Genomic DNA, 25,630 nt, shown 5'->3' with positions numbered 1-25,630 from the left:
GAATCATAGAAGGCAAATCTCATGTTGAGAATATATAAATTGTTGGGTAGGTTGACAAAACATCCACCCAACTATTCCTTTTGGGATGTTCTTCTTGGAGAGCAAAACAATTAATATTGGTTAAAGCTAAACTTTGTGTGCAATGATAAAGGACATAAAAGACAAATTAATTGCATATGTATATAAGGATTAGGTTAGCATTTGAAAGAGAAAATGGAAGGGAAATGGCGTCCATTTAGTTTGTAAAAGGTAAAGACAATGTGGAGAATTATGTTGTTTTAGTAGGGTGTTCATTGTCGAGTAATTGAAAATTCGGGTCATGATCTGACTCCAAAAAACTTGGGTATTTAATTTTATTTGCAAATTCTTAGGTAATTTTAGAAGCAATTAGAATTATGCGTAATCAAGCATAATTTTTAGCACATTTGTTATGTCCGTTGCTCAAATAGAAAGAATGAAAGATGTGCAGATATAAGCTATGCAAAAAATGTGATAGGTGCTCCCAGTAGTATTATGAAGTCTTTGAATTTTATTAGGTCGAGTCATAGGTTATCCAAAAATATCAATAATTTTACGTTTATTCTAAACAATATTATCACTTATCTAATTATATGAAGCCGAATAGATTCACTCGAGAATTCACACTTGGCGTGTCTCTTGAATGTTAATTAAGTGTCTATACTATTAAAGAAATTTAATGTCATATCTAAAATAGTATTGTAAGTGTTTCATTCTCGTTAGATCAAACGGGTCAATCGATCGGGTTAAAATCAGTTTGAGTTCAAGTAGAACAATGCTTGTTCAAGAACCAAAACACATAAATTCAGTTGTAAAACCCTAATCTTCTCATTTCTCTCTCGCAACCCTCTCTTCTTCTTTTTTTCCCTCTACATCTGTAAAGGGCTGTCATGGATGTTCTCATCTATAGTAAGCCCCTTTTCCCTCTTGTTTTCAATTTTTCATATGCTATTTTCTCTATCAACTCATATCTCTACATGGCACCGGTTAGTACATAACTCACGAAGTAGATCTGTTATTGCTTATCGTTCTCAACCAACAACATAACTGCTACTCTTTTCATGGATACGGAGACATAAAGTTGTAGTATATCTCATACCCCCAGTATCATGATGGTCGGTACAGGAGTGTTTCTATTGCCTAGGCGGGATGAGCCCATATTTGACTACCTCATTGTAAAGATTTTAGTGAAAAAGTTTGTTTAAATAGAGAGAAGTCGCCATCAAGTATTTAAAGGAAGACTCATTAACCTAATTGTATAATGGAAAATGGTAGGGACAACTTAGGGACTTATCCAATGTAGATTTCTCCATCATGACTCCATAGATGGTCATTGAACCAAAGATTGAATTCGGAAGTAAGGGTACGAATAAGATCAAGAATCAAATTCATCCACTGATGACATCTACTTAATATCGATTCATGTCGTATTTTATACAATTAAATAATCAAGTAATATGTTAATGCAATAGAATAATTAATCTACGTTCGTTCATTAGACAAACAAAAGACTAATTTTTGGTGACATGTCATTATACTATTATGCAATCAAATTATTGGAAACCTAATTCAATTGTCCAAATTATCTAAATTTAGTATTAGAACATTTATTTAGGTCTACGAGTAACAAAAATAAGCATGTGAGGTGCTAAAAATATTGATTTATACAACATGCATAATAATAATAAAAATAATGATGATAATAATAATAATAATATAATTTTAAAGAAATAACAGGAAGAGTAAAGATTAGAGAAGAATATACAATATAGTGTTAATTCCTTCAAGATCTACATTATGACAAGTAAATTATTTGTAAAAAAAGAAATTAATTGGAATTGACCCTCATAAATTATAACTTTGTCGTCTGACAAGTAAATTGTTTGTAAAAAAGAAATTAAATTGAAATTGACCCTTAGGAATTATACCTTTGTCACATGGGTCTATATTATTACGATCATCAGGATGAGCAATTTTAAAGTTTGAAGGAAATTCGAAGGTGTGAAAACGAAGTGTTTGAATACGAGTTTGGGTGTTTTCTATTACGGATGTCAAAGTGTTGGAGGGTAGGGAAGCATTTGGAAAATTCGTTCGAAGGAACGAGCTATTTGTAGGCAAAGGAAATCAAAAAGATCGCGAAAAAATAAGGAAACCTTGTGTTGCGCTTGGCCCACCACTTGTGCGCTTGACGGATAGATTGTGGGCTTGACTATAGCCAGAAAAATTGACTCGTACCCGTTGACCCGACCCGAAACCCGTCTTTCACCCGAAAATAACGACTCGAATATGACCCGAAACCTGAAATAACCCGACCCGACCCGAATAAAAATAGACTCAAATATGACCCGGACCCGAATATACACAAACCTGAATCTACCCGACCCAGAATTGACCCGACATTGATGAGCACAACCCGAACCCGACCCAAAAACTTGTCATATTCGTTACTTTTTAAACAAATTTGAGGAAAATATTGTCATGAAATATTATATATAATTTAGCCACTGTGCATTAGTTATTTTATTTACTTTCATTAGTCTTATATGTGTTTTATTTATTTGCGAGATTGAAAACCCGATCTAACCCGACCCGTTTAACCCGAACCGCTCTAACCCGACCCGATATGACCCAAAATCTCATGGACCCGATATTAACACGTACCCGAACGCAACCCGAACAAAAAGTTGACCCGATTATGACTCGACCCGCTTGACCCGTTTGCCACCTCTAGGCTTGACGCACAACGTGTATGTCACACGCACTGGCTTTCTTGTCCGTTTTTTATTGTTTTAAGATTCTTTTGATCCTTTGGTAAAATCTATTCTTTGAGATTCGAAATTAACTATCTTTAGGAATATAAATCTGATTTTCAAATATCCTCTAAAAATTAATTATTCGAGAATAATTAATATTAATATATTAAAAATACAATTAATTATCAAAAACAATTAATTGGGCCTTAAATTTGGGCTTCGATTTGATATATAGACTTCATATTTTCGAAACACTTTTGGGCTTAGGTCATTTAATTGCTCTTCCTTAGTACTGGACCAATTAGAACGACGATATGTTTCATCATTAGGTACTTAATGGGGAGACACAATTTTTTGTCTAAAGTTGGTATGTGCTTGAAATGCTCATTGACCCCCGCAAAGGCTTGCTTCTGTTCGTCTCCATATTCGAATTTTTTTATTTCCCCTTAGCATCTGGAAGAAAGGTATGTATGGCTTTCTCCGTCGACTTGGAATTAAATCTAGTACGCATTGTCTCCTTCGATCAACTTCTTAATGTCCTGGATGCTTTAGGGCTCCGATAGCTCACTTATTGCTCTAACTTTGTAGGGGTTTTTTGCATATATCCCTCTTTCACTTACCCTGAACCCTAGGAACTTCCCGGATCTGAGATCAAACACACATTTCTTAGGGTTCAACTTCATTTGATACTCGCAAAGTCTTACAAACTTCTTCTATAGTTCGTCAACGTGAGCCTCCTCTGTCACGTTTTTGACAATGCTATCGTCCACAGACTTTCACATCTGACCCTTTTATTTTGCAAATATCTTTTTCACCATATTATGGTATGTAGCCCTTGCGTTCTTCAACCCAAATAGCATTATTTTATAGGAGTACACACTGGTACCCATGATGAAGGAAGCTTTATTAATGTTGGTGTTATTTCACTAGGATTAATACAATAGTGGGGGTGAATTGTTTGTGTGAAAATGAATGTTACTTTTTGAGAAATTATAAAACAATGAAAGGAACAAGAGAAATACAGAACAGATTTTACGAGGAAAAACTTCTTGGGCCCAACGAAAAGAAACAACCTCGACCACTAGGGATAATAAACTCAACTCTTTCACTATAATAGGCCAAAACACCTTTGTTACAAACTTATTATCTCTCTCTCGGACCACTCTTTCAGTCCTTTTACACACTCAAAGTCCCAACAATAGTTCCCTCTAACTGTTGTTTCTCTCGAACTTCACTCAAAGTTCTTTTCTCTTTTTTTGCTTCACTCAAAGCCTCACACTTTACAGGAGCTCACTCAAACCCCAGCCTTCCCCAAAATCAAACTATAAGAGTTCTTGTCAACTATTTTCTCAACTCGAAATACAGAATAATAGAATGATAGAAAATACTAATGAAACAATGAACTCATATGGTCATGAAACTTGGAACTTGAAATTTTGGTGGTACAAACTCAATAAACGTGATACTCAAATTAATACCTTTGCAAATTAATTATCACTTTGTCATACACACATCGGTGTGACTACTAAAAGTCAGACACAAATTGTAACTTAATTAGACATGAGCATTAATAGAAGTGATTAACTAGAATATGGGATTAAATCATGTGTTAATGTTAAAAACATTTTCACATGATGTTCCTCAATAAGAGGAACACATTTCTTTTGATACCCATGATCTCCATGATATCTGTTGAATATGGTTAATGGAAATTTTATTGCTTCCTTAAATTTAGCAACCACTTGTGTAGTAAACTAATAATCTTATTTAATTAAAAATTATTTTAATTAATAAAACCAAAATTAAATCCTTTTAGCAAAATATTTCCCATAAAACTAAAAAGGATTTTATTTCTAATAAAGATAAAATCCTTCATTTAAAAACATTTTTCTCAAAGTCAGATTTTTAATAAATAAAAACAATTTCCTATTTTCTAGCCTTTAATCACTCAAACGACACAAACTAATTGTATTATTTAACATATGTCTAGTTCCTTTTAATTCGTTAGTTCCTTTAACTTATTATGATAATGTCAGTTCGTTAGTTTTAGACACATGTTTCCTATACCAGTTCCACTAACATAGTTCCATAAGAACAATTCCTTTATTCAAAGGAACAACTCCATAGTTCCAATTCATTACCTTATGAAGATCTTTATTTCTTACATAATTAGAAACCTAATTACACCTTTGTGTAACTAAGCTCTTCGTCTCTTGGAGTTCCAACTCAAGAACTTCACTTATCATCTTTATAAAGCACCATTATTAATTCATGAACCTTGCACACATAAAACTCATAAACCTTATTAGTTATTACCTTAATTAGTTTGCCATCATCAAAACCATATTGGGTCAACAATTGGATTCTAGTAGGCTAATCTGATGGTACACTGAGAACGCGTCCATAAAACTCAACAACCCATGGTCGTTAGTGAAATCCACCAACTGACCTGTTCTTGGTAATAGATAACAGTCTTTGGGACATGTGTTGTACATATCCATGAAGTTTACCACATAAGCAACAATTGGTTTGCTTTCTTGACCATTAACATCTTCGCTAGCCTTTCCAGATAGTCACAGGGTTCAATAAGATCGACTTCTAGCAAGTCATCGACCTCCTCTTTGATTGCTGCATTCTTCTCGGTTGAGAAGTTTCTCTTTTTCTTCTTAACTAACTTTACATCTTCACTCACATTCAACCGGTGAACCAAACTGACGAGTCTATTCCCGCATCTCATCCCTCGAAAATACGAAGATGTGTGCATTAGCTCATAGTAAGCTTATCAAGTTAACTTTCACCTTTTCTCTCAGCTCAGCTCCTATCTTCACCATTCTTTCTAGTTTTTTTTATTATTTTGAGGCCTATCTCCTTTATTTGTCTCTCCTTAGGGCTAGGTCGTGGTAAGTATGCCGGCCTTGCCTCAAATTTCTCCATGGACAACTCTCGTTCTTTTTTAGCTTTTGTTCTCCTCCTTTTCCTATCTAAAGGGGAAAATTATGTCGATCTCTTGTGTTAAGACGTTTTAGGGTTGTAAGTAGCAAGATCATCATGAGATGGTATTTTGACACAATAGTATCTGCGTCGTGGACCAAAGGACTCACAATAATGACATTATAAGTTGTTAGTACGTCAACGACCAATAACTCAGCTTTTAGATCTCACTAAATTTAGCCACTTCATTGATGTTAACTGGTTACCTAATGTTGCATCTTAGGGGTGACTAATGCTTCTATAAAATCAATCAATGGGTAGCTTACTACTTTAAACACGCCTTTCCCATCCCTAGTTTCCCAAACGTGGACGGAGAATAAGATGTTGGCTGAACTGCAGCCATTAACCAGGATTAGGTGAACCAAGGCATTTGAGATCAGAGATACTACCAAGGGGTCATCATGGGGAAGATCAGATGATCCCCTTGGTGTCCTTTGTTGTGGACAACACCACTAGCATATGTAAGGATATTTGCGACTAACTGGTATTGTTATAGTTAATTTGGTGCCAAATTTTCTTCAAACTGGCTTTGCCACCGTGGATACTACTGCCATGGTAGGGGCCTCCAGATATGACATGTATTTCTGTGAGACTTTCTTTGGATTTAATTCTAGGCTTGCCGTCCTCACCTCTAGACGACCTTTCTCGCTCAGGCTCGTTTTTATTTTGGCCGAAGTATTCTCTCCCAATCATATTTTTCATGTCGCTTCAGGTCCTGCAATCATTTGTGATATGACCATGATCCTAGTGGAGATAGGTTGTCCTATCTGAGTTGTAGTAGAACCTCATATCCTTCTTGTGCTTTTCTTTCTTCTTCTCTTCGTTATTCCCCTTATCTCGTTTTATAGTTGTCGCTTTATCAAATTCCTCGCTTGAAGTTGTTTGCCTTTTCAAGTAGGACTTCCGACAAGCTAGTCAACTTTTGCCGGCCTAAGCAACTATGAAATAAGGTTCCCTCTTTCAGGTTAGTCATCAGGACGAAGACAACAACCTCTTGCTGCAAAATGGGGATGTTTACGACCTCATCATTGAGACGACGACTAATGTAATTCCTCATACGTACTCTCTTTGTCACTCTACTCTATCGACATCAATTCCTCTATCGTTCTATCTCTTCTATTATTTTTTATGAAGTGAGTGATGAACATAGTTGAGAGTTTATAGTAACCGTAGATTGGTCCTAGTTTTATGCTCTTTAACTAGGTTTGTGCCAACCTATAGAGGGTTGACAAAAGTATCTTGCATCAAAGTGAGTTGGTGTTGGTATATAATAGCATGTAACCTTCACAAGTTGATATGTGATCTTCTAGATCAATTTTTCTATCATACTTACATGTAGGCATCTTAATTTTCTCCATGAGCTCTTGGAGTATGGGAGAAACAAAAGGAGAAAGGCGGGGTGCGTGCCAAAACGACACTTTGCCGGGTAGAGTTGGTTTAATCTCGTACCTGATAACCATCCTATCCCCGGGGTTTGGTAGGAATTCAGCGTCGTGTCGGTGCTGTTGAGATCTCATAAGTCCTATCTTCTGCCTGTCGGGTGGTATTGGTATCCCTGAATGAGCTTTCTTCATGACCAGCATCATCAAACTGGTTATTTCCCACCTGTTGGTTGCCTACCAAAGATCACGATCTTCTTATAAAGCTGTGCGGCCTAGTCCAGGGATGTTCGCCGGTATAAGGTGTCTGATTCGCCAATGCTTGCAGGACTTGGACCACGCTCTGGAGCTGCTCTAAAGTGAACAAGTCCTGCATGATTCAAAAGATGTTGGGTTGAGAGGACCCCACAGTCGGTGTTGTAGTAGTGAAGCTGGGTGAAGGACCCGTGATCTTGTTGTTCTCATATGTTTCTAGCATGCCAAGGGGTTTCTTACTAGATGAAGTTTCTTTCAAAGGATCCATGGAACAAAGATTGTAAGAAAGAATGTGGCTTGACTTTTGAAGTTAAGATATAGTTCTCGCCTCCTTCTAGTGCTAATAGTTTTTGTAGAAAATCTCAGGTGGTGAACCTGTATCAAATTTCTCTTCAAAGAACCGGCTTGATCCTACACGAGAAAACATGCAAGCTAACCTCGGGGGTCGATTCGAGGAACGCCTCTCCAAGCTTAAGTCAATGAATGGAAAACCATTAGCTAGCTTCCAAAAATTGTTTAATTGTGATGGAGAACACACCTTAATGCCTCATATCATGGGGCATTTATAGTGCCCAAGAGTGTCCCACTAGCATTAGAACACTTCTCTCGTTGGTCCACTGCTGAATACTTTTTTTTAATCAATACTTATCCTCTTGCCTAATGTATTTAGCACATGGATCATGTCCAGTATAATGAATTGAGCTCAGTCTGATCTGAATATAAAATACTGTTAAGCTTTTCATCCGTATTGTAGGATAAGATTGATATGTTAGGGTATGTTCCTTGAACCATGGATGCCACCTTTGCAGAACAATCACGATGGTTTAGGCGGTCTAGCGAGTCAGTAAGGAACTTAGACAACCCTCATACACATATTGCTTTTACTAATTATTTTCTTTCAGATGCATATACTACTTTTGTTAATTATATAAACAAAAACTATATATAGTGTGGTTTCGAATTGCACAAATCTCCTATCATATCATGTTAGAGTATTTCGTTGCTTCCTACATGTATTTTACAATATTTTTTTGATAAAAAATTGTAAGAAAAAATCTTATGGATTGCCCTCGCACAGGGCCCCACCCCAGAGCCTCATTACAAGCCAGACACTCTCTAAACTCCCCTCCCCCCTTAAATTATTCCAAACAAATGCTTAGGGTAGGAATTAAACCCTAGACTTTGTTAGGAGTGAGGGAAAACCTTACTATTTAAGCCAACCCCAATTCCTATATGTATTTTACAACATATATTAATATTCATCATTATATATTTGAGTACCTTAAGTCTATCATATTAGGATCATATAATTTTATTATGAATCTATGCATATGACTACAAGTTAATTTATATTTAAAGGGGCGATTTTTAAGTAACTGTTTCAGGGAGACCTTATTATGATTTTGAGTGGTCATCATAAAACAAAATAGTAACTCAAAGTATACTAAACTTTCGAAACCATCTTGCGTGTGACGATGTCCTATTTATAGTTTATGGACTTAAAATGATAGATATTATGGGGTAACCTGATAGATGATTTGATGCAAGTTACTTCTTTTTTTTAGGGAATTCATCATTCAAGGGAGGTAGACTACTCAAGAATTTCCCAGGTTAAACTTATGGATATCTGGGTCAAACTGACATGTTTTGGGTTAAACTAATAATAGTTGTTTGGGTTAAAGTGGTAGATGAGTCTGGGTTAAACTAATAAAAGTTTGGATTAAACTGATAGATGTATGGATTAAATTGATAGATGTATGGATTAAATCGATAGATGTCAGGCTTAAATGGGTACCCGACTTAGTTATATCTTGGATTGAGATGATCATACATAAAACGTTTCGTTAACTTTTTTTAATAACAAAAAGGAACTTATGCCAATTTGCGCATGAGTCTATAGTCTATACTGTGGACCAAGTCCATACAAGAATTAAGATGTTGTATAATGACATTAAATATACAAATTCTTTTATATTTAACTATAGTTTTCTCCTTGTGAGGAAGGTGGCAAAAGATAAATAAAAGGCATATACGAATTAAACTTATGAATCTAACACCTAAAATTCTCATTTAACATGCATCCAGAATGAATATAATAATAGAAATGTTTTAAGTTTGCATTGTAAATGCTTATTCATTATGTTATATTGTTTTAAAGCTGGGTACGTGTTACGTAAAATTCATGTTTTTTTACTATAGACTCTCTTCACTCGATTTCTATCTATTACTTTCCTTTTTCTTCTTTTTCATACGAAATTAATTAATTTACTTTAATACTAATTAATATGATAAAAGATATATAATATTTTACACACCCTTGGTCCATACTCACCCTATTCCATGCAATTTATATCCCTTAAAATATGATAAACCCAACACTTTCCTTCTAAGTAATTCAAGAATGAAAATATATTTTCTAACTCTAACAAATGTTACCATTTATTCTTCTATATAGTGGAACAAAGACTGGTTGGATGAAAATATTTTATACTTCATGATTTGTGTTTTTTTGGAATTTATACTCAAAAAGTACAAATCATGTTTTGATTTTGGAATGATATAAATATAATATCAATTGAATTGCTTTTTTTTTTTTTTGGTTTGAAGGCATTACCATATCTTTAACTAGCTTAACAACTAGTTATGCTAAACAGATTTATCAATGACTTGACTCAATGGATTAAAACTAGATCTATGGGTTGACGGATTCATGGATCGACCTAGATCTTGATTTTAAGATCTACATTTGATCCTGATCTGATCCATCATTCATGGATAGATAAGATCCTCCTATTTACATTCAACATCACCATAGGATGGCATAATCCTAAGGTTAAATGAGGAAAGGCTTACGGTGGATACCTTGGCACCCAGAGACGAGGAAGGGGGTAAGACCCATGGTCAATTGTTTTTAAAATATGCAACTTCATGTATGTTATGGAAAAAGAAGTTATGCAACTATGCTTATAAATGAATCGTCGAAAATAGTGTGTCAAGTTGTGACCAATTCATAATGAGTCGTGGCGATCCGTTTCATGCACAACTCTCTCCTCTTCTCTCCCATCAAGTAGAAAAATTTATTGGAACAACAATTATGGACGTTCCATCATTTTCAGTCCCAACTTTTGATTATTCTTCACTAGTCCAAACTTTAGGATATATATTATGGAATTGGTCCCAATTGACTAGTAACCTGTTTTACCGGCTAAATTTCTCTAACTTTTCTTTACCAGCATTACCATGATCTTCCTCGTCTTTCTCTCCTCTACCTCCTTCCTTCCCGGCCAACCCAACTCCTCCCTTTCCCTCCCCTCCCCTTCCTCCTCTTTCTTTCTCCTTGCTCTTCTCAGTTCTACTTTGTTTATGTATCTTATCAATCAGATTTCCACCTCTAGATAGCCCATTTAATGGTGCAGGATAGAGAAAATCAATGCCGCAATTCTTCACTCCTTTTTGTGCTCAACAAAGTTTGATTTGGTATATTTCATAACCTAATTCAGAAACCTTATTTATCCCTCTTACAAGTAGAGGCGAGGTTCTAATTGCTTTGCATTCTTTTTTTAAGTTGCAAATCTCCCGAGTTTTTGGAAAGTGTTTCAAGTTTAATTTTGTTGGGGTTATTTGTAAATTTTGTGGGGCATTTTTAGGTATTGAGCTAAATTTTCGTCTTTGAGAAAAATCAATTTGAAGGTAATTTATATTTTTTTTAGTCATAATTTGTTTTCGATGGGTCAATCTTGATTAAGGGAAATAAATTAAAATTTCTCTCCAATTTTGAGTTTTTGCGTGAATTGGGAGGACATTTTAGATGATTTGCAGGTGGTGAGATAGAACAAAAAATAAGGAGCATAGGAGGTGAGATATTAGGAGGGCCAGAACGACAGGTTTTAGTAGCAGTAGGCTAGCTCCAATCAATTTCGGAAATGATTGGTGGTTTTGATGGGTTTTTAGTGTTTCAAGGGGGGAGGTCTGGTTGGGGTTGATGGCGGGTCGACTTTTTCAGGTGGGTAAGGGTGTTGGCGGCAGGGTGGTGTAGTTTCAAAGCAGCATGATGGTTTTAGGATGGTTAAAAGAGATGGATCAATAGTGGGAATGATTTTACCAGTTGCAGTTCATTAACCTGTTGGTATCCTTTTGTAAAATGTACATCAAAATCAAAATTAGTGAGCAACAACCAAAAATTGAGATTGAAAAGACAGAACGTACATAATAAGAACCCTTCCTATTAATTTGTCCAAACAAAAAGCTAAATTTTTTTGTTGCTTGTGGCAATATCTTAAACCTAAAATAGGCCTTACAAATTCCACACGAGCAGTTGAAGTGAAAGAGTTAAACATGTGAAACTTATCCCTTACTAGTTACTCCTGTAATCTGTATTACACTTACATATTCTCCTCTCCTCTTCTTTGTCTTCCTTTCCTTTTATCTTTCTCTCTCCTTTGACAACACCACTCAGACAGAGCCCCACACCAAAACCGTGAAACACTGCTTTGTCATATTAAAAAAGCAACAAAACATCACCCACTCAACAAAACTAACAAAATTTTGCCAAGTTAAAGTCCAAAAAACAGGGTTTTCACCTTTCCAACCAAGACATATATCAAACTGATTTGACACTTTTACCCTTCAATTTTTTTTACCAACTTTATATTACCGCCACCGACGGCTTCCCTTTCCGGTGGGGCACACCAGTACACCACCAACCTCCACACCTGGGTCCCACCCAAAAACAAAAAAAAAAACACATAAATTTAACACACTTGAGATAGTGAGTATTTTAACATATGTGTAGTATTTATAATTTTGGGGGGTTGAATATGAGTAAAAACTGTTGAATCTTTGCATAGTGAGAGACAGAACATATAGATCTGTTATATTACAGCAACACACTTTAGATTCTCTCTCCTCCTTTCTCTCTCTAAAACTCTTTTAACTCCCATTTGCAATAATTTCGTCCTTTCTCTCTCTAAAAACCCTCTTTTTTCCACTGTCTTTTTCAATCTCCATTATTCATTAATCTTACTTCACAAGAAGTTTCAACCAAATTTAATTCATACAAAAGAAAACATACCCACCTCCTCAAATTTTTTTTTTACAGGTAGATAAAAATATTAGAAAGAGGGAGAAAGAAGAACAAAGAAAAGAATCACTATTTCTCGCTCTAAAAACCACAAAAAATAATAAAAGAATAGAGATTGAAGAAAAAGACCCACCTTATTTTTTTGGTTTTTTTTTTTTTTTTTTTAATTTGAGCCGACAATTTCATAGATATTATATTGTGGGCATTTCTGTGTGAGTTATTTCTCCATCTCACATCTCTCACTCTCTCTCTTTCTCTCTCTGAAAACTTACTTTAATGGTGAGTTCTTGTGAATGATTGTGGAGGAGAGAGAAAATGAGAAATTAAAGCTATAATCTTTGATGGGTTTGCGTCTTTTAAGTAAATCTGGCTAAAAAGTTTTCAGATTGATTTTGATTTTGAGGTTTCTGGGATTTTGAGGGTGTGATTAATGGACACAAAGGGAAGGCTAGTTGCTGGTTCCCACAACAGAAATGAGTTCGTTCTTATTAATGCTGATGATATTGGCAGGGTAAGTTTATTTAAATTTTTTTTTATGTATGTATATATATTTTTTGGGTTTTTATCAGTATCTTTTGATGAGTTTTGAATTGGGATTTGATGATTTTTTCGAATTGAGAACTACCCATTTGCTCAATTTATTCCCTGCATTTGCATTTTTGGACGGTTAGTTTTTGGTAGGTTTTAGCTGATTTTAGTTGAGGGTTTGAATTGTTGTGTATTTGTACTTAAGTTGCATTTTGACTCATGTTTTGTATGCTAATTGAGTACTATTGCACGGCTTTTTGGTTGTATTCTCTTAATTTCAGCCAATTAGGTCCTAGATTTGTTGGGTATTTGATACAACTTTTAACAATTGTGAAGCTTTTGTGCCTTATTTCCTGGAAAGTATAACATGATCTTTGCTGGATTTAGGTTGTGTAGATCTGTGTGTGAGTTTTTAGCTCTTTTGTTTTTTTTTTTTTTTTCTGAAACAAGTGCATAAAAAACGTGTAACAGGTGACATCTGTGAAAGAATTGAGTGGGCAGCTTTGTCAAATTTGTGGAGATGAGATAGAGAATACTAAGAATGATGAGCCATTTGTTGCTTGCAATGAGTGTGCTTTCCCTGTGTGTAGACCTTGTTATGACTATGAAAGAGGAGAAGGCAATCAAGCTTGCCCTCAATGCAAAACTCGCTACAAGCGTATTAAAGGTAACTGAATTTCGCTTCGTTGTGGTTCTTATTGAATTGCATTTTTCCTTTCTTTGGAATCATTTGGTTGTTAAATGTGCTAATTAGCAATGAATTGTGATTCTTAAAGGGTGTGCGAGAGTTGAGGGTGATGAAGATGAGGATGACCTTGATGATATAGAAAATGAGCTTAAATATGTGAGCGAGGATAGGGACCCTCAGCACATTGCAGAATCCGTTTTTTCTTCCCGGCTCAACGTTGGCCGGGCCCCATCCAATGCCTCTGGTCTTTCAACACCGGCAGAGTTAGATCCAGCTGCCGTTTCATCAGAACAACAGCTTCTTTTAACTTATGGGCAAGAAGTAAGAATGATTTTAATGTTTCTGAATTTTTGATGTAATCAGTTATGGTTTGTGTGAATTTGGGGTTCAATTGTTTTTAGACGTGACTATTAACTTCGTTTTCTTCTTTTGGGATGAAGGATGCTGGTATTTCCCCAGATAGACATGCTTTAATGATCCCGCCATTTATTACTCGTGGGAAGAAAGTCCATCCTGTACCATTTCCTGATTCTGCAATGTCCTGTAAGTTCCTTTAGAATTCTGCATAAGTATCATTAATTCTGAACTTGTATGGAATTCGCTAATTTCGTGCTTTTGTCTTGTAAACTTTAGTGCCACCTAGACCAATGGACCCCAAGAAAGATCTAGCTGTTTATGGATATGGTAGTGTTGCTTGGAAAGACAGAATGGAAGAGTGGAAGAGAAGGCAGAATGACAAACTTCAAATGGTCAAACACCAAGGGGAGAATGGAAACTACGATGGAGGGGAACCTGAGGATCCCGATCTTCCAAAGTACGATTTTCATTGCCTTGATTTATAAATCTAGTTGATTTAAGTTATTTTTTGATGCTGATCCAGGACTGAAAATTTGAAGTTAGTAGCTCATGGCACGCAATTACTTTCCTTTCCAGTATTTTGACATAGCCAGCTGCATTCAGCTGGCTATAAGGGACCATTTGCTTGTTTGCCATTACTTGATTGATGCCTTATATATCTGAAGCCATTTGTTGGGATTTACGTGAAGAAGACTGGGCTTTTTAGTTGGAGGATGGACATTTTTGGCTTCTTGTGCAAATAGATAGCTTAGAGGAGCTATTATGTTTGTGAAAATTCACATGACCAATCATTTCAATGTCATTATGCTTTGTGTTCGGAATAGAGTACTTTCTTGTGCGTTAGAAAATTTTAAAACTTGCAGTACCAGCACTAATAAAGTTAAAACTTGCAGTACCAGCACTAATATAGTTAAAAAAAACATGCCACAATATGAGCTTTCTGGATTTAAAGTGAATATTCTTAATACTTCCTCTAAGTTGGTAGCTCGACCTTCTTCATGTGCCATTCATGTTTATAGCATTGGCTAACCAAAAGTAGACATGCAAAAAGAAACTCTGCTAGCATCCTTGTACAATGAAAACAGGAAAATGTAATATACATGCATATGCAGAATGCTTTAGGAAGCTCATGGCCTTTATATACCAATTCTAACAATGCTCATTTATTCTATTACTGAAGGATGGATGAAGGAAGGCAGCCACTCTCAAGAAAACTACCTATTTCATCAAGCAAGATCAATCCCTACAGGATTGTCATCATTCTTCGTCTTGTAGTTCTGGGTCTCTTCTTTCACTATAGAATTCTCCACCCAGTTAATGATGCATTTGCACTGTGGTTGTTATCAGTCATTTGTGAAATTTGGTTTGCTATGTCGTGGATTTTGGATCAGTTTCCGAAATGGCAACCCATCGAACGGGAAACTTATCTCGATAGGCTTTCACTAAGGTACTTCTCTCTCCTCTATTGCTACATCTCTTCTGTCATGTGTCTCATTCTGTACTGAGTTGTAAACCAAAAATTCTAATCAGGTATGAGAAGGAAGGCAAGCCGTCTGAGTTAGCGCCGGTTGATATATTTGTGTCTACTGTCGACCCTTTGAAGGAACCTCCACTTATTACAGCAAACACAGTTCTTTCCATTCTTGCTGTGGACTACCCAGTGGACAAGGTTTCATGCTATGTCTCAGATGATGGTGCAGCTATGCTTACCTTTGAAGCACTTTCTGAGACCTCTGAGTTTGCAAGAAAATGGGTTCCGTTTAGCAAGAAGTACCAAATCGAACCTCGTGCTCCTGAATGGTATTTCTCTCAGAAGGTTGATTATCTTAAAGATAAAGTGCATCCTGCATTTGTCAGGGAGCGTCGTGCCATGAAGGTTGGTAGATCGTGGCCTTATATGCTTTATCCTTGCAACGCGATTTATTTTGCAAACATGTCCAACTTTTACTTATATATTTTATTGTGTTTGCTGAAATTTCAGAGAGACTATGAAGAGTTTAAAGTCCGGATAAATGGGCTGGTTTCCATGGCACAGAAAGTTCCTGAGGAGGGTTGGACTATGCAAGATGGAACCCCATGGCCTGGAAACAATGTTAGGGATCATCCTGGAATGATACAGGTGCTGTGACATAAGATTGTTTGAAGTTTCCGGTCCCCCCCCCCCCCCCCAACACTCAATTGTACTTACATTTTCATGACATATTTTCTAATGTCTGACAGGTTTTCCTTGGCCAAAATGGTGTGCGTGACTTGGATGGAAATGAGCTGCCTAAACTTGTTTATGTTTCTCGTGAGAAGAGACCTGGATTTGATCACCACAAAAAAGCTGGTGCCATGAATTCCTTGGTAAGTCTCTCTCTCAGTTTGAAATTGTCTTCGTCGTGAAAATAGCTTTTTTTAAATATAAAATCCGTCTAATTTTCTACTCTATTACAGATTAGAGTTTCAGCTGTTCTGTCAAATGCACCATACCTACTTAACGTGGATTGTGATCACTACATTAACAACAGTAAGGCTCTTCGTGAAGCCATGTGCTTCATGATGGATCCCATTTCAGGGAAGAAAATATGCTATGTACAGTTCCCTCAGAGGTTTGATGGCATTGATAGGCACGATCGATACTCTAACCGTAATGTTGTTTTCTTTGATGTAAGTAGCATCCTCGCCTCACAAACGAAAAATGGATTACTAGTACTTGTGATTCGGGTTAATATTTCGTCTTCTTTTTTGTTTCTCGTAACAGATCAACATGAAAGGATTGGATGGTATCCAAGGACCAATATATGTCGGGACAGGTTGTGTTTTCAGAAGACAGGCACTTTATGGGTATGATGCCCCAAAACAGAAGAAGCCCATTGGCAAAACTTGTAATTGCTGGCCAAAATGGTGTTTCTGCTGCTTCTGCTGTGGACCCAGAAAGAAGAGCCAAAAATCAAAGAACAAGAATAACAAGCTCAAGGAAAGCAAAAAGAAGTCCAAAAACAAGGATTCATCCACACAAATACATGCTCTTGAAAACATTGAAGAAGGAATTGAAGGTGAGCTAAATTTTACACTACCTCCATTTCAGAAGTTCCGCATATTCATAATGCAATAAGTAAATTGTTTTCTACTTACAAACCTCATATATGAGAAAGATGAGCTTAGGAATATATACAAATAGTATGAAGTTGCAGTGAATCTTTTCGCAAATCTGACTATTCTTATAATATGGTGATTGTTTATCCTTGCAAAGAATCTAGGACAGAGGGAGTATTTTGTAAACACACCAAAGCAGTTGCCTCTGACTAAATCTTTCTATATTTGGCAATTATTTTCTTCAACCTGCTGATCTCATTGTTCTGTATATTCATTGCAGGAATTGATAATGAAAAGTCCGCTCTTATGCCCCAAGTGAAATTCGAGAAGAAATTTGGTCAGTCCCCAGTCTTCATAGCTTCAACACTTATGGAGGATGGTGGAATCCCTCACGGGGTAAGTGAAGCATCGTCTTTGAAGGAGGCCATCCATGTTATCAGCTGTGGGTACGAGGATAAATCTGAATGGGGAAAAGAGGTAAAGCTATACTTTCATTATGTTTTTGATAAGTGTTTGCATAGGTCTGTCTCCTCTAACCATGTTTTCTCGAAATCAGGTTGGTTGGATTTATGGTTCAGTCACAGAAGATATCTTGACTGGCTTTAAAATGCATTGCCATGGTTGGAGGTCAGTATACTGCATGCCAAAAAGACCTGCTTTTAAAGGGTCTGCTCCCATTAATCTTTCTGATCGTCTCCACCAAGTTCTTCGGTGGGCATTGGGATCAGTAGAAATTTTGTTGAGCAAACACTGCCCCATTTGGTATGCGTATAACAGTGGTCTCAAACCACTTGAGCGGTTCTCTTATATTGCCTCCGTTGTGTATCCATTGACATCCATTCCGTTGCTAATCTACTGTACTCTCCCAGCCGTCTGTCTTCTCACCGGGAAGTTCATTGTTCCTGAGGTAATTTCAGGCTTGTTTTTACTTCAAATTTTTTCGGAAAAAGTTTTTGTGCACCTCTTGTACTTCTCCTTCGCACTTCTTTGGTTGTTGTAGACTTTTAGCTTCTATCTTACTTTGTCTCAAAAGACTGGCATACTTTTTTACTTAAAACTGATTTTTCTAGGACCTTGATACTCCTGTATAGTTCATGTTGAATGCACATTGTAAGTTCCAACTGATAATAAGAGTGAGGGATAAATTAGTTAGTGTCTCCCTCTTGGTATCAATTCTTAACCCCCTACCCCCAAATAAAAAAAAAGGAAATTTCAACTGATAACAAGGCATGGTGGTAATGTTTCTGTTCACTTGACCTAGACTTATTGTGGGATGGTGACAATTATTTTGTGCACTGCATCTGATTGATGGCCTCGTCCTCAACCATACTGCACTACAATTTGGTCAAGTTTTCCTTCCCATATCTTCTATTGTCAAATGGTTTTTGAGTCTGCTAGTCTAATGGTTTGCTTATTGTGTTGTGATCTGCAGATCAGCAGCTATGCCAGTCTTTTGTTTATGGGCCTCTTTATTTTCATTGCGGTAACAAGTGTCCTCGAAATGCAATGGGGGCATGTTCAAATTGATGATTGGTGGAGGAACGAACAATTTTGGGTGATTGGAGGTGTATCTTCTCATCTTTTTGCCCTCTTCCAAGGTCTCCTAAAGGTTCTTGCTGGTGTGGACACGAACTTTACTGTCACTTCCAAAGCAGCAGATGACGGAGAATTCTCCGATCTTTACTTATTTAAGTGGACTTCCCTCTTGATCCCACCCATGACTTTGCTCATCATAAACATCATTGGGGTTATAGTTGGTATATCAGACGCCATCAATAACGGGTACGAGTCATGGGGCCCGCTCTTCGGTAGGCTCTTCTTTGCCTTGTGGGTCATCATGCATCTTTACCCCTTCCTCAAGGGTATGATGGGAAAACAAGACCGTCTTCCCACAATCATCATCGTCTGGTCTATCTTACTCGCCTCGATTTTCTCTCTTCTCTGGGTCAGAATAAACCCGTTCACAGCCAGAGGCGGTATTGTACTAGAAGTTTGTGGGTTGGATTGTGATTAGTACAGCAAAAATTTTGGTGGTTATGAAGAATTTTGTGTGTAGAAAAAGAAATATATATTGGGAAAGTTGCAGAATGCAAGAGCCACAACTATGTTGTTGAAAAAGGCAATCATCGAAGGAGAAAAATCAGATTGTGTTATTGTGTAGATAAAGCTGGGAAGCTGACACACTGAAAAATTTGTTATCAGAAAACATGTTGATTCATTCTTTTGATACACGTTGTTATTTGTGCGTCAAGTTGAGGGATTATTGATATCAGGGCATTTCTGTAATCCCCATGAACATAAAGGAGTTCTTTTAAAGAAAAGTTGGTAATCCATCATTTATATGCCCTCCCTTGTTAATAAGGGACTTCAAATGTTGTGTCACTCTGTAGTTTTGTGATTACACAAGGACCAATTTTTTATTTATTTTTGGGTTTCTTTAGACTGTGAAGTTGATAGCGTATTACTCTTATATTGTTATTATTTTGTTCGGATTAGTGTATCAATAAAGTGTTCTCACTTACTGTTTATACGAAATTACCACTTGAATATTTTTTCAATTTCGATTATGATCTGCAGAATATGGATAGAATTATTGCTTGCTTATTTCTTCTCTTTTCGTTGTGTACTTTCAAAGTCTTGGAGTTATAGAACGATGGTCGATGGTAGTAGTGTTTTTTCTTATCTTTCTGGGTTGGCTTATAGTTGATTTTCATGGTGGGAAAATGTACTTACATCAACTATTGCAAGTACGTACCACAGGTCCGTAGCTAGTCTAAATGGCCATTAATGGAGAGTGAGACAATGAGCACACATACGATTTTTGCTCACAAACCGATAACTTCTTTCCTACTTTCTCTGTTTTAAATCAATATTTCCAAAATTATACTTGAAATTAAGCTAAGTAGTATTTGGTTATTTGACAAGAGTATTACCTTAGATTTTTGAGGTCTTGAAATGAATCTTGCCAAATGTTGTGTTTGAGAGTAAGAATCTCCTTATCCTCCCTTCTACTCTCAAACACCCAACTAAAAAATGTCAAACGAAGAAACTGTGATAGTTGAGGTTTCAACAAGATCTTCTAACCATTTAAAAAATACTATACTTAAAAATATGCTAACCTTAGTCTCTTCCACCAAGTGTTGTTGGGACGAGAAAAATTACAATTACTGAGCTAATGGTTTGATTGGTAAGCGGGAAATAAATGGTGCTTATGTTAATTAGATTGTGTAATTTGCCTCCCCCCTCCCCCCCCAAAAAAAAGGTTACATGATAATGTCAAAAGTATATTTTTCCCATCTCTTATTAGGAGGGCCTTTTTCCTATAAATTTCTTGTCAATATTTAAATGCTTTATCATATGAACATTTTTGACGAACTTATGCCGCAAATATATATACAAGTTCATTACCGTCACCACCATCTATCAATTCATGCACAAGGCATGTGAGGTCATTAAATGCCATTTTCAGGCCCATTCTTCCCTTTTCTTACCATTATTCTCGACTTCTTCCTCAATTCATTCTCGATGTAGGGTTGAAATGGGAACAAAAGGAAAGAAAGAAGTTGAAAATGGTGTTTAATGACCTCAAGTGCTTTTCACGTGATGATTAATGCCAAAAACTTTATGCTTATGTTCGGAATTCGGCAAGTGGTGGCTTATAGTAAAAGAAATTTTTAAATTGTAGTTTTGTGCTCAAAAATTTATAAAACGTGGTTTCTCACAAAAAGTTGCTTATAAAAAGTGGATTCTGAGAATTTTTGTCTTACTAATAATTAAAAGAACCTTGAAACTCTAGAAGTCTTAAGCCATATTCCTTACAACCTCTTCAATAAATAATGGCCATTTTTACTTGAGAGTAGACTCTAAACAAAGTTTTATCAAGTTAGAAATGTTTATAGATGCTAAGCAACTAAAGCAAGACTACTTTATATAATTATGATTATATCTCATAACATAATTTCAAAAAAATTTAAAAATTCATGATACACCCAGGTGCACCTTATAAATTGCCCAAGAAACTAAATTCGATATTAATTAATTTGATAATCTCATGTGATCATTGATTTGAACAATCTTGGAACTATTAGAACTCGTTTCAATTAAAACTTAAATTGGAACAATAATATTTTAGAAGGTTAACCCGAAGTTACACTAGTAGAATAAATGCTAATTGCTGCGGTCATAAATGGCCTATTGCGACGGTTTTGGCCGCGCAACAATAGGAAACTACTTATTGCTGCGGCAACCTATTGCTGCGGTGCCTAGCCGAAACCGCAACAATATCTATTTTTTTAATATTCAAAAAGTACATCTATTGCTGCGATTTCGGGCCAAACCCGTAGCAATATGTGCACTTTTTCAAAAAAAAAAAATTTTTAAAAAAATTAAAATCTTCAATGTTAAGAATACTTAAAATGCAATAAAAACTAAAGGTAACTAAAACACCAGATCAACCAGTGAAAATACAACATAAGCATAACCTAAATCAAAGCTCATTCAAGGAATGTAGACCAAAAGATGTATTTGAATATAGACCAAGAACATTGAAATTCATAAAATATCAACTGAAGACAATCCTAAACATCGTATCTAAATCAAAAAATTAAAAAAATGAAGAAAATAAAAAATACAGAAGTTTAGGTCTAAATCGAAAATTAAAATAAAAAATACAGAAGGTTAGGTCTAAATCGAAAATTAAAATAATAAATAAAGAAAAAATACATAAGTTTAGATCTAAAGGAAAAAAAAGAAGAAAAAAAAGGGATCTAAAGCCGAAGAACCGCCGAAGGAGCTTCACCTTTGTCTGGTTCGAAGGACAAACACCGGGCTTCGAACGACCGACGAAGAAGAACTCTCGACGAAATCAGCGACGAATCGACCATTCATGGATGTCGAGGAACCGCTACAACTGGCGGTGTTGATGAGGCAAAACGCAGATTCGAAGGAGAATCGACGATGTTTTAACCGGCCATTGATGGGTTTTAAAGTATACCGCAAGTGCATAGTGTCTGTTTAGCAGAAACTGACAAATACGGGTCGATCCACAGGGAGAGGAGTTCTACAGATTTATGCTTAATTATTTAAATACTTCAGGAGAGGAAATTGATTGAAGAATTAATAACTAAACTAGAACAAACTAGAACACGAAAAGATGGAAGTTTATCAAATAATTAAAAATCTAGGACAATCGATCGGTCCACCATACTTATACCAATTTAATCACTACAATATAGTTCAACAATACTTGGATTGAGGTTCGAATAATTAGAGTATTTCTTTAATCCTTGGTCAGACATTAACAACTCTTAGATTAACATATACCAGTACGGTCGCTCAACATAATCAAACCTACCTATTGTAACAAGCCTCTAATGAATACGATCTTTCGATTCTAATTCTTATTAGCTAAACATAACTCATGATATTGCGCTATTACATGAATTAAACAAGTATAACAAACCAATAGGAATAATTCTATTTCAATCCAAATAACGAAGAACTTTAAACCACAATAAAAAAGGTATAAACATAACTTCCCTCTCTAAGCCCTAGAACAAGACTACTCACTCATGACAATAATAAACTTAATAAAAATAATGCAACTAGAAGAGTTCATAAAATTAAACAAAGTAAACAGGAATATCGAATGATTGAAGAACAATGAAAATGAAATCAACGATCCCTATAATCTTCAAAGGTAAAAGTTCATACAAAGCCAGAGAGAGAAAAACTAAGTGTTTATAAAAACGCAGAAAATAAGATAGTCTAATCGAAAATACTAAAAACCTATTTATACTTTTTACCGGCTAAAAAATGCAAAATTAACCGTCCCGAAAAACCGCCCGGTCGGGCGACGGTGATTCTCAAACTACGACAAAGAAACAATTCCGCCCGGTCAACCGGGTAACTCGGCCCGGTCGGGCGCGCAAGTGATTTTGGTTCCTTTTTCGCCCGGTTAACCGGGCTAACATGCCTTATATCCTGGTGAAAATTTCATTTCACCATGTCGGGCGAAACTGCCTGGTCCACCGGGCGAGAAAACCGCGATTTTGCGTCAACTTGCCAAGGTTGTATCTCTCAAACCAGAAGTTGGATTGGAGCGTGTGACCTATCATTGAAAAGCCATTGAAGTCTAGTTTCCAACTCAACTAGAATTTCTTGATTATAAATTTTATATCAAACATTATGATCAAAATAGTAAATAGATGTCAATTTTGGCACTTCTTTCACTAACTCTTTGCTTTATTCTAACTCGAAATTGTCCTAGACGAATACATTATGGTTCTTGTGCAAGATATATTCATCTTCAATGATTAATAGGCTTGATCTTAGATAATCATAATCAATTTTCATCAAAATAACCTGAAAAACATCGAAACATGCAAACGGGAAGTAGTAGAGCACAACTTACGTAATTCATGATATTATGCAACTAAATGCTCTAAAAGGAGTTCTAAATACAATCAAAATGCATCTAAAAACTATATACAAATGTGACATATCAGCCATTCACGGATGTCGAGGAACCGCTACAGCTGGCAGTCTTGATGACACGAAACGCAGATTCAAAGGAGAATCGACGATGTTTTCGAGGAGTGAGTGTGAGACTCGACGATTTTCAGCGAAAGTGGAAGGAGAATCGAATGGGAAGGAAGAGGAAAGACTGAGAGGATATTGCGATGGTGATGAGAGGAGTGAGAGGAAAGAGAAGGAAAAGGCAGAGGAGTGAGAAGAAAGAGGCACTGAAACAGGAAAGATGAGAGGAGGGAAAAAAACACTAACTGACACGCCTTATATACTTTTTAAATATTTTTTAATGATATTGCTGTAGTTTTTGTCAAGTACCGCATCAAATATTATTAAAATGTTTTTTTATATATTATTTTAATATATTGCTACGGTTCTTAACAAAAACCGCAGCAATATGTCTGGTCAAATAGTCAACTTTTTTTTCAAAAATTTTCTTGTTGACGCTATATTGCTGCGGTTTTAGGCCAAAACTGCAACAATATCTTTATTTTATATTCTACCAATTCTTTTTAGAGAAGGTATTGTATCAGACTCGTCTGACACAATAAACTGGTCGGACGACATCAGGTAGAAGCACTTGTGCTTCAGTTAGACGCACGTGGGTTTCAGTTGGTCTTTATTTTTTTCAGGTAGTCTACATTTTTTTTCAGGTAGTCTTCATTTTTTTTCAGGTAGTTCTTCATTTTTTTTCAGTTTTTTTCAGTTGGTTTCAAATTTTTTTAAGCACCAACTGAAACATATAAAACACCAACTGAAGGAACAACAAGAACTAACTGAAACACCAACAAAGCACCAACTGAATGAAAGGAAAAATAAGAGCAGCTGAAACATATTAAACACCAACTGAAATAACAACAAGAACTAACTGAAACACTAACAAAGCACCAACTGAAACAAAACAAAATCCAACTGAAACAAAACAATACCTAACTGAAAAATATCAATACCCAATTGAAAAAATTCAAAGCCCTGGTTTTTCCTCCAAGCCATATTCATCTTGCTTTACCATAATGTCATTACTGACCCTTCTTCTCATCATCCTCAGCAGACTTCTCAACATCCTTCTTGTCCTTCCCATCTTGCGAATCATGTCAAGAGCCTTCCTAATTAGCTTCTTCTTGATTGTTTTCAGATTACACCCATCTTGCCATACACCAGATGAATACAAACCTGAGAATCCCCCAAGATATATGGGCCAATGGAGAAGCTGGCGAGATAGCCCTGTTCCATGAATTGATCAAGAAGAAAGCTTGCTCTGAACTATCTTTTTGTATCTCTTGGAAAACAACATCGACAAAATTGTCATTTATGCCTACCAGATTGGAGTCATTGGACATAAAAAACATACAATTGCCCCAGAATTAAAGGGAGACAGACTGTGTTGTTGAAGCATTTCTCGCGAGACGTTGAGTGGGGAAGATGACAGGGAGGCTTTGGCTTATGCAAACCTAGGCCAATAATGGTTTTGATGTATTGGGCTCTGCCCGTCTGACCCAATACTTTCACTTCTTTTTATGTGATATTTTGTTGCGTATGAGTAAAACGACAGAAATACCACCGCAACAATAAGCAATTATTCTATTAATGTTAGTTGTTTGCAAAATTTTAGTAAACAAGCTTTCCGATTATTCAACTTCCCTTGCTTTGTGTTGTAAGTTTTGCCCTAGACTGAATCATAAATTGACTTTCACTATGTCATAAGTATTATTTTTTAATAAAAACGGTGAAATTGATGATGTTCCTCAATAGAACATGTTTCCATTTGTCCAAAATCCAAATATTGTGAATTTTGGATAAATAACTGCAGTTAAAGCTAAGCAAATTAGGAATGTAAATCCCCCCGCCCCCAAAAAACGGAACTGCATACAAGCAATTGTGTGAAGCAAAAACTCAGTAGTAAGTACTATATAAGACCAACTAACCAAAGAGCTTGAATTCAGTAATACTTAAATACATTTACATGAGATATGTA

At 36.0% G+C, this 25,630-nt stretch overlaps 1 protein-coding gene across 1 annotated transcript; it reads left to right on the top strand.

Moving 5' to 3' along the window:
- The first annotated feature begins 12,283 nt into the window (after window positions 1-12,283).
- Window positions 12,284-19,685, top strand: LOC104896016 (cellulose synthase A catalytic subunit 2 [UDP-forming]). The gene is made up of 14 exons (XM_010682689.4): window positions 12,284-12,987; window positions 13,476-13,671; window positions 13,781-14,013; window positions 14,133-14,235; window positions 14,326-14,506; window positions 15,230-15,496; window positions 15,580-15,925; window positions 16,031-16,168; window positions 16,270-16,395; window positions 16,486-16,698; window positions 16,793-17,087; window positions 17,408-17,604; window positions 17,684-18,034; window positions 18,560-19,685. The coding sequence occupies exons 1-14, from the start codon at window positions 12,907-12,909 to the stop codon at window positions 19,139-19,141; spliced, it is 3,309 nt and encodes a 1,102-aa protein (XP_010680991.1). The 5' UTR covers window positions 12,284-12,906; the 3' UTR covers window positions 19,142-19,685.
- Window positions 19,686-25,630: the final 5,945 nt, after the last annotated feature.

This window comes from Beta vulgaris, chromosome 1 (assembly GCF_026745355.1).
Source record: "Beta vulgaris subsp. vulgaris cultivar EL10 chromosome 1, EL10.2, whole genome shotgun sequence".
NCBI lineage: Eukaryota > Viridiplantae > Streptophyta > Magnoliopsida > Caryophyllales > Amaranthaceae > Beta > Beta vulgaris.
This window is presented reverse-complemented; position numbering and strand designations above follow the sequence as displayed.